Below are 15,210 nucleotides of genomic sequence, written 5' to 3'. Positions count from 1 at the left end.
CGGACAACAAAACGAATTTCCATACCGGATCGGTCGAGGCCCGGGTTACCAACGACCGCCACCGGTACCGGTGGTCAGCAGGGTACCAGTGGAAATTGTGCTACTGCTGGGCGAAGGAGGAGAAGGAGACGGGGAAGGCGAGTCCAGAGGCAGTGGGAGAGGGGGAAGGGTAGAAGTGTGGAGGTGAGAGTTGGAACTCTGAATGTTGGGACGATGACTGGCAAAGGGCGAAAGTTGGCTGATATGATGGAGAGAAGAAAGGTGGACATACTGTGTGTACCAAAGACCAAGTGGATGGGGAGTAAGGCGAGGAGCATTGGAGGTGGTTTCAAACTGTTCTACCACGGTGTGGATGGGAGGAGAAATGGTGTCGGGATAATCCTGAAGGAAGATCATGTCAAGAGGGTATTGGAGGTGAGGAGGGTGTCTGACCGAGTGATGAGTGTGAAGTTGGAAATTGAAGGGGTGATGATGAATGTCATCAGTGCATATGCCCCACATATGGGGTGTGAGATGGAATATAAAGAAGATTTCTGGAGTGAGTTAGATGAAGTGGTGGAGAGTGTATCCAAAGATGAAAGAGTGGTGATTGGAGCAGATTTCAATGGACATGTTGGGGAAGGGAATAAAGAGGATGAGGAGGTGATGGGGAGGTATGGTCTCAACAAGAGAAATGTGGAAGGGCAAATGGTGGTAGAGTTTGCAAAAAGAATGGAAATGGCAGTGGTAAACACGTATTTCAAGAAGAAGGAGGAACACAGGGTGACATACAAGAGTGGAGGAAAGTGCACACAGGTGGATTACATCTTAAGTAGGAGATGCAACATGAAAGAGATTAGTGACTGTAAGGTTGTGGAAGGGGAGAGTGTCGCTCGACAGCATCGATTGGTGGTCTGTAGGATGACTTTAGAGGTGAGGTTGAGGAAGAGAGTGAGGGCTGAACCAAGGACCAGATGGTGGAAGCTGAAGGAGGAAGACTGTTGCGTGAATTTAGGGAGGAGGTGAGACAGGCGTTGGATGGTGGTAAAGATGGGTGGGATGATTGGGCAACGACAGCAGAAGTTGTGAGGGAGATAGCTAGGAAGGTACTTGGTGTGACATCTGGACAGAGGAAGGAAGATAAGGAGACTTGGTGGTGGAATGAGGAAGTACAGGAAAGTATAAGGAAGAAGGGGTTGGCGAAAAAGAAGTGGGATAGTCAGAGAGATGAAGAAAGTCGGCAGGAGTACAAGGAGTGGCGTCGAAAAGCAAAAAGAGAGGTGGAAAAGGCCAAGGAAAAGGCATATGACGAGCTGTATGAGAAGTTGGATACAAAAGAAGGGGAAAAGGATTTATACCGATTGGCAAGACAGAGGGACCGAGCTGGGAAGGATGTGCTGCAGGTTAGGGTGATAAAGGACGCAAATGGGAATGTGCTGACGAGCGAGGAGAGTGTGTTGAGAAGGTGGATGGAGTACTTTGAGGAGCTGATGAATGAAGAAAATGAGAGAGAGAGAAGGTTGGAAGAGGTGGAGATAGTGAATCTGGAAGTGGGGTGGATCAGTAAGGATGAAGTGAGGACTGCTATGAAGAAGATGAAAAGTGGAAAGGCGGTTGGCCCAGATGGTATACCAGTGGAGGCATGGAAGTGCTTCGGAGAGATGGCAGTGGGGTTGTTAACCAGATTGTTTAATAAAGTCTTGGAAAGTGAGAGGATGCCAGAGGAGTGGAGATTAAGCGTACTGGTTCCAATTTTCAAGAATAAGGGTGATGTGCAGAGCTGTGGAAATTACAGAGGGATAAAGTTGTTAAGCCACACCATGAAGTTGTGGGAAAGAGTAGTGGAAGCTCGGTTGAGAGGAGAGGTGACGATCTGTGAGCAGCAATATGGGTTTATGCCAGGAAAGAGCACCACTGATGCGATGTTTGCTTTGAGAATGGTGATGGAGAAGTATAGGGAAGGCCAGAAAGAGTTACATTGTGTGTTTGTGGATTTAGAGAAAGCTTATGATAGGGTGCCAAGAGAGGAGTTGTGGTATTGTATGAGGAAGTCGGGAGTGTTGGAGAAGTATGTGAGGATCGTGCAGGATATGTATGAGGACAGTGTGACAGCGGTGAGGTGTGCGGTAGGAATGACGGACCGGTTTAAGGTTAAAGTGGGATTGCACCAAGGATCGACTCTGAGCCCTTTCCTGTTTGCAATGGTGATGGACAGGTTGACAGACGAGATCAGACTGGAGTCTCCATGGACTATGATGTTCGCGGATGACATCATGATCTGTAGGGAGAGTAGGGAGCAGGCTGAATCGAGCCTTGAGAGGTGGAGGTACGCACTGGAGAGAAGGGGAATGTTAGTCAATAGGAGTAAGACGGAGTACATGTGCGTAAATGAGAGGGAGGGTGGTGGTATGGTGCAGTTGCAAGGAGTTGAGGTGGGGAAGGTGGATTGGTTTAAATACTTGGGATCAACTGTCCAAAGTAACGGAGAGTGTGGGAGAGAAGTGAAAAAGAGAGTGCAGGCAGGATGGAGTGGGTGGAGAAGAGTTGCAGGAGTGATTTGTGACAGAAGGGTAGCTGCAAGAGTGAAGGGGAAAGTATACAAGACGATAGTGAGACCAGCAATGTTGTATGGTTTGGAGGCGGTGGCGCTAACAAAAAGACAGGAAGCAGAGCTGGAGGTGGCAGAGTTAAAGATGCTGCGATTCTCGTTGGGAGTGACGAGGATGGATAGGATAAGAAATGAGTATATTAGAGGGACAGCGCAGGTAGGACGGTTTGGAGACAAAGTGAGAGAGGCGAGATTGAGATGGTTTGGACATGTGCACAGGAGGGAAACAGAGTATATCGGGAGAAGGATGTTGAAGATGGAGCCGCCAGGCAGGAGGAGAAGAGGAAGGCCAAAGAAGAGGTTCATGGATGCGGTGAGGGCGGACATGCGGGTGGTTGGAGTGTCAATGGAAGATGTGGAGGATAGAGCGAAATGGAGACGGTTGGTCCGCTGTGGCGACCCCTAACGGGAGCAAGCCGAAAGAGGAAGAAGAAGAGGAGATATCACAGCAATTTAGAGGATGCTCCTGCATGCTGATGGCCAACAGTGTTGATCAGGTAATGGGTGAATGTACAGGATGGAAGGTGGGTATGGAGGCCAGAGGACTGAAAGTGAATACAGGATATACTAGAAGGGCACTCAGAAGAGTGCACACCACCACCACATAATGCCTGATCCACGAGAACATATCAGGCACATTACACTTTTGAAATATCATACTACATATCGTTTTTGGCTCTATCTCTCGATGGTGAAGAATCACTTTCAATATTAAATATTTCTCGTATCCAAATCCGGATTTGGATCTTCACCAAAATCGAATCAATTAGTCCTTGCGGCACTCCCAACCTGTCCACCAAGTTTCTTCCAAATCCGTCCACAACTTTTTGAGATATCGTGCTGTATATCATTTTTAGCCCTATTGCTCAATGGTGAAGAATCACTTTAAAATTCTTGTCGTCGGATCTGGATCCTGATCTTCACCAAACTCTAATCAGTTTGTCCTTGTCACACACCCAACCTGTCCACAAAATTTCATCTGGATCTGTGCACAACTTTTTGAGATATCCTGCACACAAACAAACACTTAAACAAACAGAGACAGGTGAAAACATAACCTCCTTCACCTTCAGTGGCAGAGGTAACAAAAGTACTGATGAGTGGTGTGAGAGAAAGACGTGTGGAAAAAGAGGGAGGTGGCCCTGTTCTGTGTGTATAAAAAGTGTAGGTAGCAATTCAATATTGTGTAAATCCTGCAACTGCTGGGTGTACAAGAGGTGTTGTGGCATCAGAGGTAGACTGCAGGTGGTTCCTGACTTCAAATGTGCTGTTTGTGCAGGTAAACAAGTGACTCCAGTTTGAGTGTAAAGGTTAGTTTTAGGGGATATATCTCTGGAATGTGTAGATAAATTCTGTTACCTTGGTGATATTATTAGAGCAGGTGGTGGTGTGGAGGCAGCAGTGAACGCAAGAATTAAAAGTGGCTGGAGGACGTTTGGGGAGTTGTTACCCCGGTTGATATCAAAAGGGCCTCGTCTCCGATTAAAGGGAAAACTGTATGCAGCTTGTGTTAGAAGCGTGATGTTGTATGGCAGTGAAACATGGGTTATCAAAAAGGAGGATGAACGGAGGTGTGAACGAAATAAAATAAGAATGATGAGGTGGATGTGTGATGTGATGCTGAAGGATAGGAAACCAAATGTGGAGTTAAGAGATAGGCTAGGTATCGAAACCATGAGTGAGGTTACGTGTTGGAGTAGGTCGAGACGGTTCGGACATTTGGAAAGGAAGGGGATGGGTAGTTGTGTGAGGAGGTGTATAAATATGAATGTGAATGGAAGGAGAGCTAGAGGCCGTCCGAGGAAAACATCGGATGTGTTGTTGAGAGGTGATCTTAGAGTTAAGGTGATGAGAGGTGATTTGGGGGGGGGGGTTAGACCTTACCATAGAGTGGCATGGTCCATGTACGAATAGTTAGCCATTCTCAATGTAGTTAGTGGGGACACGTCAGCTTAAGGAACATCTTTGTCGGGGTGGGATATGTACACCTTTGGAGTTTCCTTCCCTTTAGTGTACGTATGTTATTTATGGTGCTGAACCCAGCCCGTTCTCTAATGACTGCAACCCATGGCTTGAGCTTCATGAGTCTGAACAAACGTACCTGTCGGCTACCACTCAAATGGATCTTTGTCAGTTGGTGTCTGTGACTTCTGAGTGGCGTTAGTGATCACATCAACAGCGTAACTTTTTTGAAAGTTGTATTTAAAAAAATCAGATGCAAAGTCAAATGAGGGAGTTCACCATTACATACAATGTCCAACTCCGATTCCCGCGTTGAGTTTCTGCCACCCAGTGTCGGTGTCGTGACGGCTGAACTCATGCATGTTCACCTCGTCCACTATGACTGTCAAACCATCAATTCCCGTTGTGGTGTTTTCACTCGTACGCTAGCCCGTTCAGGATGACTAAAGAGCTCAAAGGAATTCTTTCCCAATACACAGTCTTAATGCGTTTTAAACGGCCTGAATATAATCAGCTCCACGTGTTAACAACCGCTCTGGACATGAACACCTCGTTCACTCAGAGTTAAATCGAGCACAGTGACAATCAGAACTCACGGCTCGTCACGTGACCCGTCTCTCTACACGTCGCTGTTGTGGATTTATATACTATCGCAGAACAATCCCGTGCCTTCCGGCAAATGCAATTCTAGTCAATACTGGAAGTTTCGTCTGAGAACGTTCCAGCATCGACACAAATATTGTTGTGGGGCCGGGTCTCAGTGGCGAGCACGACTGCTAGGAGGAGCAGTAGAGTCGGCTCCACCGAACACCTGGAATTTAGGTCGTACCTTTTGAGATAAATCCGAAAGGTCACGGGTCCCTTATCGGACTGAAGATCACCAATAGGCCAACCACGTTGGATAGGGTCAATTGCCAATTTCAATATACCTTGATACCCACGTCGTCCAAACTACCGGGGAAATTTACCCTCGGCAGGATGTGCGTGATTCGGGCCGTTACCGAGCCGGATCCGAGTCGTACCCCGAGCGGAGAGTACCAGAACCCTGCCGGCCAATTGCACGATTACGGCAACAATGAGGCCTCCTAATTCTCCTTCACAGCGCGGCAAACCAATGATAGAAAGGACAAGGACGAGCTGGGACATTCAACAAGAGGGGATTTATTTGCAATAGGCAGGGAGACACAGAGCAGAGTTATCCGAATAAGCAATGCAAATAATGTACAACAAAAAGCACTTAACAATTCTACTTATCAGACGGGCTCCACGGACACACACGCACACACAAATACCCCAGGAAGAGATGGACCTCGAGGTCTTTATTGCTCCTTCAGCTCGGAGGGAAGACGAGCTGAGGGAAGAGAACGTGCTGGCTTCCTGGTCGCGTTCGCACGGCTGGATGACCGCACCTTCCCAGAGCACCAGTCGCCAAAGAACGGACCAGGGCAGCTGAACCCAGAGGAGGCGAGACGAGGTGAATTCGCGTGATGAGATGGTCGACCGCTTGTTGCAATGCGCCAGACGAGACGCCTCGGATGCGCGTGATGCAGTCAGCCGCAGACCAAGACAGAAGCGAGCTCGAGCAGACAGGACGCAATCCTCAATTCTCTTTCGTTGTCCTTTTTGGGGCCGGTCCGCTCCCCCATCACCTGCTCCCATTGGGTGGACGGCGTGTCGCGGCTCCGCCTTCTTGAGAAGGACCGCCCCGGCTTTGGTCCGCGCGTCACCCATTGGGCGGAAAATGATGCATACCCTTATTTGGCGCCAAACCAGAATGAAACGCTTCGTGACCATATTTGGTGCGAAATGCACACCACCTGGGATATGGAATTCTGCCCATGCACACGCCCGCATGCCGGCGAGCGCGCGAAGAATGCCGTGAGCAGAGTGTTGTTGTTGTCGTTGTTGGGGTAAAATCCTATCTATAAAATAACTGCGCAGCGCACGTACACATAATCGCCCATTAAACATAGGACGGGACCCTACCTAGAAACACATACTTACCGATAAAACTGATCTATAGGACCTGGCTGTTGTGTGCAGTAAGCTTCCAAATTCATAACAATATCACCAAACAGTTTAAAATACAATTCCGCCATCTACAGTCAAAATTAGTTCATCACATCACGCAGTTTATATTACAATTTTCTGATGTGTGCTAAATGAAATTTATAACATGTAACCATCAATTTTAATCATTCATCTGCAGGCATTTACTAATGCTTACAAGTACCACAACATCAAGCTTTTAACTCACTTTCTTGTTTGAATATGCACGAAACAGGGGGTGGTGTGTTGTAATAATTAATTAGGGATTATGGTGAAGGAAATTGTGCATATCACCCCTAAGTAAACCTCTACTGGGGTGCCGAGAGACTTCGCAAGTGAGAGAGGGACAGAGCTATGAATGCCATTGGGGCGGAGCTATAGACGCCTTCCAGGGATAGGGTGCTGCCCAGGGAGAACATGGAGGAGCCAATTGGGCAGCAGGGTGCGTCTGAGAGGTTCATGGAGTTCTGAAGAGAACGAATTGTGAGGAGACCTTTCTCTGAGGAGATCTGCCTGCCTGCCTCTGCCTGTTTTCATCGTGCCTCGCCCCGTTTATCGTCCCTGGATCCTGCCACGTGCCATCACCGCCTGCTCGTCTCCCCATTGTCTGCTCGCTTCATAATTGCTTGCTTGTCCAGCATTTGAATGTTTTGTTTTTTTGTATACATTGTCGAGGCTCGTAAAAGAGCTAACACACCGAACGTACAACAAGGGGAGCAGGAGACAAGAAAGGCAGGAGAGGGAAGGAAAAAGCAGTGGGGAAAAAAAGAGACATGAGAAGATCTATGGAAGGGAGAGGGATGGGGTAAACAAGATGGACGCTACAGGGACTTTCAGGAAGGAAAGCAGGGAATTTGAAGGAGGTGGATGTGATGTGGATTAACGGGGGTAGAAAAGATCATGGTTTTGGATGGGGGAAGACAAGAGATGCTGGTGAACAGATGCTGTGTTGAAGACTTGGAGGGAAGAATGGGATTGAAAAGTGTGTGGGAGTTTGTTCCAAAGGTGGGGGAAAAAGAGGAATGAAAGAGTGAAGGTGAGCAGTGATTCGTGATTTTGGTAGTTTTACTATAAGGGGGTTTTTGGTGGACTTTTATTGCCTTGTAGAAATATAGGGGGGACAGATCACAGACTGAGCCCATGGGGGGGGGGGAGGGGTGGGGAAGTTCGGAGAGGAGATGGTACAAGACAGAAAGACCAGCGACCTGCCTGTGGTGAGAGTGAGAGGCCCAAAGACTCAGCCTCACCGCAGGAGATACCAATGATCCGAAATGCCTTGGTTTCCACAGCCTGAAGCCGAGAAAGGTGAGAGGTGGGAGCACCAGTCCAGAGGGGAGAGCAGTACTCCATCAGGCTGCGGACGAAATTGTTGTATGTGGTCAGGAGCGCAGGTGGGCCGAAGTTGGACTGTACGATGGAGGATTCCCAGTTGGCGACTGGCTTTTGGAGGCGAGCTTGGAAATGTGGCTTTCCCAGGAAAGATCATGGCAGATAGTGAGACCCAGAAGCTTGAATGAAAGGACTTCTTCCAGTGGATTGTTGAGAAAGTAGATGGGTTTGGGGGGGGGGGGTTCTGAGACGGTCCTTTTGGAAAGACATAATGAGAGTGAGATTTGTCCGAATTGAAAGACATGTTCCACGTGTTGGACCAGTTTGTGATTTTACCCAGGTCTGCAGTGAGCGAAGAAGCCGCTGCTTGCCGGTCTGAGGGATGACAGATGGTACGGCAGAGGGTGGAGTCATCAGCAAAGAGATAGAGGATTTTCCAGAGAGTCGGAGAGATCATCGATGAAAACCAGAAAAAGAACAGGGCCCAGAACACTACCTTGACGAACTCCAGCCTGGACAGGAAGGGGGGATGAAAGAACTCCATTTAGGGCCACACGTTGACTGCGACAGGAGAGGAAGTCTGTGAGCCATGACTTGAGATGACCTCGGATACCAGAGGAAGAGAGTTTGGTGAGCAGGGCAGGGTGCCAGACCATGTCAAAAGCACGTGACATGTCCAGGGATATGGCTCTGATGTCATGTCTGGCCTTTAGTACCTCCATCCATTGTTGGGAGAGCAGAAGCAGCATATCCAGGATAGAGTGACCTGGTCTGATTTTCATCTCTTGAGAAGTTCAGTGCTGTGTTTGTAAATATATGACTAGCTGTTTTTAATCTGTTGAGAAGTTCAGTGCTGTGTTCATAAATATATGACTAGCTGTTTTAATCTTTTGATCAGTTCAGTGCTGTGTTCGTAAATATATGACTAGCTGTTTTAATCTTTTGATCAGTTCAGTGCTGTGTTCGTAAATATATGACTAGCTGTTTTAATCTTTTGATCAGTCCAGTGCTGTGTTAGTAAATATATGATGAGCTGTTTTAATCTTTTGATCAGTTCAGTGCTGTGTTAGTAAATATATGACTAGCTGTTTTTAATCTGTTGAGAAGTTCAGTGCTGTGTTCGTAAATATATGACGAGCTGTTTTAATCTTTTGATCAGTTCAGTGCTGTGTTAGTAAATATATGACGAGCTGTTTTAATCTTTTGATCAGTTCAGTGCTGTGTTAGTAAATATATGACGAGCTGTTTTAATCTTTTGATCAGTTCAGTGCTGTGTTAGTAAATATATGACTAGCTGTTTTTATTCTGTTGAGAAGTTCAGTTCTGTGTTCGTAAACGTTTTACTTGGTGTTTTAATCTCTTGATACGTTCAGTGCTGTAAACATCCTACTTGCTGTTTTATTGATAAGTTCTGTGCTGTGTTATATCGATATATATATATATATATATATATATATATATATATATATATATATATATATATATATATATATATATATATATATATATATATATTGCTATCTGTTTTAATATATTGATAAGTTCAGTGTTGTGTTAGTAAATATCTGACAAGGTGTTTTAATTGATTGAGAAGTTCAGTGTTGTGTTAGTAAATATCTGACAAGGTGTTTTAATTGATTGAGAAGTTCAGTGCTGTGTTAGTAAATATCTGATTAGCTGTTTTAATCCATTCACAAGTTCACTGCTGTGTTCGTAAATATCTGACAAGGTGTTTTAATTGATTGAGAAGTTCAGTGCCGTGTTCGTAAATATCTGATTAGCTGTTTTCCTCTATTGATAAGTTTGGTGCTGTATTGGTAAATATCTGACGAGCTGTTTTAATCTCTTAATAAGTTCAGTGGTGTAAATGTCTTAATAGCTGTTTTATTGATAGGTTCAGTGCTGTGTTAGTAAATATATGACTCGCTGTTTTAATCTATTGATAAGTTCGGTGCTGCATTGGTAAATATCTGACGAGCTGTTTTGATATATTGATAAGTTCAGGGGTGTAAATGTCTTACTAGCTGTTTTATTGATAGGTTCAGTGCTGTGTTAGTAAATATATGACTAGCTGTTTTAATCTATTAATAAGTTCAGTGCTGTGTTGGTAAATATCTGATTAGCTGTTTTAATCCATTGATGAGTTCAGTGCTGTGTTCGTAAATATCTGACAAGGTGTTTTAATTGATTGAGAAGTTCAGTGCTGTGTTTGTAAATATCTGATTTGCTGTTTTCATCTATTGATAAGTTCAGTGCTGTATTGGTAAATATCTGACGAGCTGTTTTAATCTCTTGATAAGTTCAGTGGTGTAAATGTCTAACTGGCTGTTTTATTGAGAGGTTCAGTGCTGTGTTAGTCAATATATGACTCGCTGTTTTAATCTATTGATAAGTTCGGTGCTGCATTGGTAAATATCTGACGAGCTGTTTTGATACATTGATAAGTTCAGTGGTGTAAATGTCTTACTTGCTGTTTTATTGATAGGTTCAGTGCTGTGTTCGTAAATAAATGACTCACTATTTTAATATATTGATAAGTTCGGTGCTGTATTGGCAAATATCTGACGAGCTGTTTTGATATATTGATAAGTTCATTGGTGTAAATGTCTTACTCGCTGTTTTATTGATAGGTTCAGTGCTGTGTTAGTAAATATATGACCAGCTGTTTTAATCTATTGATAAGTTCAGTGCTGTGTCAATAAATATCTGAATAGCTGTTTTCATCTATTGATAAGTTCAGTGCTGTATTGGTAAATATCTGACGAGCTGCTTTAATCTCTTAATAAGTTCAGTGGTGTAAATGTCTTACTCGCTGTTTTATTGATAGGTTCAGTGCTGTGTTCGTAAGTATATGACTAGCTGTTTTAATCTATTGATAAGTTCGGCACTGCATTGGTAAATATCTGATGAGCTGCTTTGATATATTGATAAGTTCAGTGGTATAAATGTCTTACTCCCTGTTTTATTGATAGGTTCAGTGCTGTATTAGTAAATATATAACTAGCTGTTTTCATCTAGTGATAAGTTCAGTGCTGTATTGGTAAATATCTGACGAGCTGTTTTAATCTCTTGATAAGTTCAGTCGTGTGAATGTCTTACTAGCTGTTTTATTGATCGGTTCAGTGCTGTGTTAGTAAATATATGACTCGCTGTTTTAATCTATTGATAAGTTCAGTGGTGTGAATGTCTTACTAGCTGTTTTATTGATAAGTTCAGTGCTGTGTTAGTAAATATATGACTAGCTGTTTTAATCTATTGATAAGTTCAGTGCTGTATCGGTAAATATCTGACGAGCTGTTTTAATCTCTTGATAAGTTCAGTGGTGTAAATGTCTTACTAGCTGTTTTATTGATAGGTTAAGTGCTGTGTTAGTAAATATATGACAAACTGTTTTAATCTATTGATAAGTTCAGTGCTGTGTTCGTAAATATATGACTCGCTGTTTTAATCTATTGATAACTTCGGTGCTGCATTGGTAAATATCTGACGAGCTGTTTTGATATATTGATAAGTTCAGTGGTGTAAATGTCTTACCAGCTGTTTTATTGATAGGTTCAGTGCTGTCTTAGTAAATATATGACTAGCTGTTTTAATCTATTGATAAGTTCAGTGCTGTGTCAGTAAATATCTGCCTACCTGTTTTAATCTATTGATAAGTTCAATGCTGTTAGTCAATGTCTGACTGGTTGTTTTAATCTATTGACAAGTTCATTGCTTTGTTTGGTTGCTCTCATGGTCCTAATTATTAACACTACCACCGAAGGTGAAGGAGGTTATGTTTTCACCCCTTTCTGTCGTTAATTTCCGGAATCCTTCGGATTTCGGCAATTATGTTGGTCGGTTGTGTGTGTCATTCTGTCTGTCTGTTTGTTTGTGTGTTTGTTTACCCTGTAGCAGCCACACCATTTCAGCGATCATGACCAAACTGGGTACAGACGTCGGCCATGGTCCAACTTAGACACTTGTTGTTTTTGGTGAATCTTGGACAAAGATCAAGGTCAAGGTCACCGAAAAACCGAAATTCTTATTTTCGCAAGAACGTCCGCTAAAATGGTCGTATCGACTTTAAACCAAATCCAAAATGTGCATCTTCCAATTCTGCATCCAACCATATGTCTCATTGGGGGTGTCACACCAACACTGTCTTAGCAGTCGGGGGTCGAATGTCGGGGGGGGGGGTCAAGTCAAAAATTTCAAATTGCGATAAAAATGCCTTTTTAAGTCCGATTGACTTCCAAGTTATGATCATGACCAAACTAAGTGCTATAACTCATTAAACAGTAACACTATTGACTTATAAGAACCAAATTGATTTCCAGGTTTTTGTTTTTTCAGAGATCATGGAGATATGACAAAGTTATTCCGGCAATTCCTTGCTCAACGAGCAATTTCATTTGTTTGTTTGTGTGCAGGATATCTCAAAGTTGTGGACAGGTTGGATGTGCGACAAGGACAAACGAATTAGATTTTGGTGAAGATCCGTTATTATTCACCATTGAGAGATCGGGCCAAAAACGATATAAAGCATGATATCTCAAAAATGTATTGGGCCCGATATGTTCTCATGGATCAGGCATTATGTGGTGGAGGTATGCACTCCACTAAGTGCCCTTCTAGTTTCACCTGTAACTGTACCATAGAATAGCTTCTTAGGAATGTTGCTGTCTAAGAAAGGCATTCGTAAAATGTGGAATGGAAAAGCATCTCGTTTTTCAAGCAACTAGCAGTGTCTACCTGTCGCTTCGCTGACGGATCAATTAGTATAGTCGTCCTGTTTGCCAAAAAATTTGAGTGAGAAGGAGAAGGAAAGGAAGACAAATTTACCCATGCATCGAGAGCTTTAACCCCTCACCCCCAGCCCCTCCCCATCCTCATCCTCACGTCCCGCTCCCCCCACTTCGCTCCCCCCCCACCTCCCGTTCCTCCTGATGCCCCTTCCTGCTAGAAATGTCTCATGATGACAGGCTTTGACTGGCCCACCTTTTTTTGTGTTTGGGGGGAGGAAAGGGAAGGAGGATAAATTTAGATTTGCAAAGAGCGCTTTAACCTCAGCATTGTGCAGGTAAAATAGGAAATCGTAATACCCTCTGCCACCACCACATAATACCCTATACTTTCTCTGCATTGTAGTTGAAGTGGGGTGCCACAAGATGATTCCATATTCTAAGTAAGGCCTCACTAAGGACTTGAACAGTTGTGGCAGTCTCTCCCCTGCGTGGTGGCTAAAAACTCCTCATAGTTGAATCTTCTTACCATTTGTGCTCGTGATGATTTTCTGTATCATTTTCTCTCTTTATCGGTGTCGTTCAAACCGGTTTTCTTTGTTGGGTTTTGGTCGGTATCACTCTTGATATTTGAGCATGGATCTACGTCACACATGATTCAGGGGAGAAGGGTCTTTAAAAAGAGCAGTTTGCTTATGTTTTTGAACCTGAAACCACCGTGATGTGACCAAAATGCCATTAAGTGTTGAAGAGAGTAGAGTGAACTTTTGTATAAAAAAGCAACTATATATGTATAATATATATATATATATATATATATATATATATATATATATATATATATATATATATATATATATATATAATAACTTTTTTTCTTTTCTTTATTGCTTGCCTCCACCTGGCTCTCACATCCATTGTGCTGTGTGTGACCTGGGTTGTTGCTGCGTGTATTTCACAGGCATAAAGCACGAAGGGACCATGTGTGACACCTGTCGTGTACAACCCATTATTGGTGTGCGTTGGAAATGTGCAGAATGCACAAACTATGACCTCTGCACGGCTTGCTATCATGGTGACAAACACCAGCTGAGGCACCGCTTCTATCGCATTGCCACTCCAGGAAGCGAGAGGTGTGCACACACTCATTGCATTGGATTAGCTTTTGTCTTTAAACTGGGATTCTTTTATTCTTGTTTGCCTGCACTGATATGTAATTGCTTTGGTGCTTACTAATGATTATGTTGTAACATAGGTTGATCTTTCCTTCCCTTGTTGCCTTGTACTTTGTGATTGGCAAAATGTCCTGATACAAAACTTGCAAGAACTAGAAGGGCACTCCTCGACATCATGATGTCGCCAGATATACATCGTTACATCATTACACGTAGTTGTACCAAGTTTGATTTAAATCCCTGAACCAGATTCAAAATATTAAATGAGATGGTATTCATGGAATACTTACCCTGCGCAGTCTTGAGAAGGGTGAGGTGCAAGCCAACTCTTCTGTTTCCTTGAAGATTTTTTTATTTCTTTGATCCAATATGGTGCCAAACCAGTGACCGATGATGTCACTTTTATTAAACTATATTTCCCATGGGTAGTTGATCAATTAGTTAAAGTTTTGCATTGATCGGTTAGCGGTTTCGACAATTGCAAATATATATTTTTTTATACTGACAGGATCAAAGTTGCCCTTGTCGAATTATGACGTCATAATAAAGGCACCAATGGCATCATCATTAACATATCTTATTCCCCATGGGGAGTACTTGACAATGAGCCATGTTTCAATTTTTTTTCCATGGAGCGGTTTCGGAGATACAGAGGTGCAAAGTTTTTTTTGTTTGTTTTTGTTCCCCCAAGATGGCGCCTGTACCACGTGACCTATGATGTCATAATTATGACTAAAAATTCTATAGGAGGTGGCACACCTATTTGGAAAATTTCCTTTCAATCAGACGAACGGTTGCTGAGAAAATGAATTTTTAAAATGCAGGTACGTACGTACGGCACACGTACGCGGCCGATCGCTTAACCCCGCTTTTCGCTTCGTGAGCACAGGATAATAATTCTGGCTGCCAGACCATGCGTCCGATCAGGTTCAAATTGAATACATTTATTCCACATGACTATGAGATCGTAAATGTGACGTTTCACATCGATTGGTGAAGCGGTTCAAGAGAAAGAATTTAAAAAAAAAGATTTTCGTTCACTACAAAATGGCTGCCAGACCATGAGACCTATTAATTATTTGTGAGCACCATGGTATCCCCAAGGCTTGTGGAACATGTGGGTGAGGTTTCTCCTCGATCTGTCGAGCCATTCTGGAGAAGATGATTTTTCAATGTTTATTCTTCAAAAAAATCATAGCTGCCAAACCATGTGACCTATGACATCATTGGTGGAGAACATTTCGTTCATCATGGATCGGTGATCATACCTGTAATGTTTCGCTTCGACCTGTTCAGTCGTTTCAGAGAAGAATATTTTCGGTGTTCGGTTTTATGTTTAAAAAAAAAAAATTATAGCTGCTGAAAACCATGTGACCAATGGCAT

General features: G+C 43.4%; 2 protein-coding genes across 4 annotated transcripts in view; one reads left to right on the top strand and one right to left on the bottom strand.

Annotated features, from left to right (window-relative positions):
* The window catches only part of LOC147019407 (uncharacterized), a 520,827-nt gene that overhangs the window by 287,335 nt on the left and 218,282 nt on the right, over window positions 1–15,210 (bottom strand). The window lies entirely within an intron of this gene.
* MIB1 (MIB E3 ubiquitin protein ligase 1) overlaps window positions 1–15,210 on the top strand; it is a 231,431-nt gene that overhangs the window by 3,093 nt on the left and 213,128 nt on the right. For both annotated transcript variants that reach the window (XM_085893862.1, XM_085893861.1), the window contains exon 2: window positions 13,613–13,784. In XM_085893862.1, the coding sequence (XP_085749988.1) occupies window positions 13,613–13,784 (172 nt within the window). The remainder of the gene's footprint in view (window positions 1–13,612; window positions 13,785–15,210) is intronic.

This window comes from Eptatretus burgeri, chromosome 9, assembly GCF_056783735.1.
Source record: "Eptatretus burgeri isolate ZD-2024b chromosome 9, Ebu_testis_v1, whole genome shotgun sequence".
In the NCBI taxonomy this organism is placed as follows: Eukaryota; Metazoa; Chordata; class Myxini; order Myxiniformes; family Myxinidae; genus Eptatretus; species Eptatretus burgeri.
Note: the sequence above shows the minus strand (reverse complement) of the source record. Positions and strands in the feature narration are given on the sequence as shown.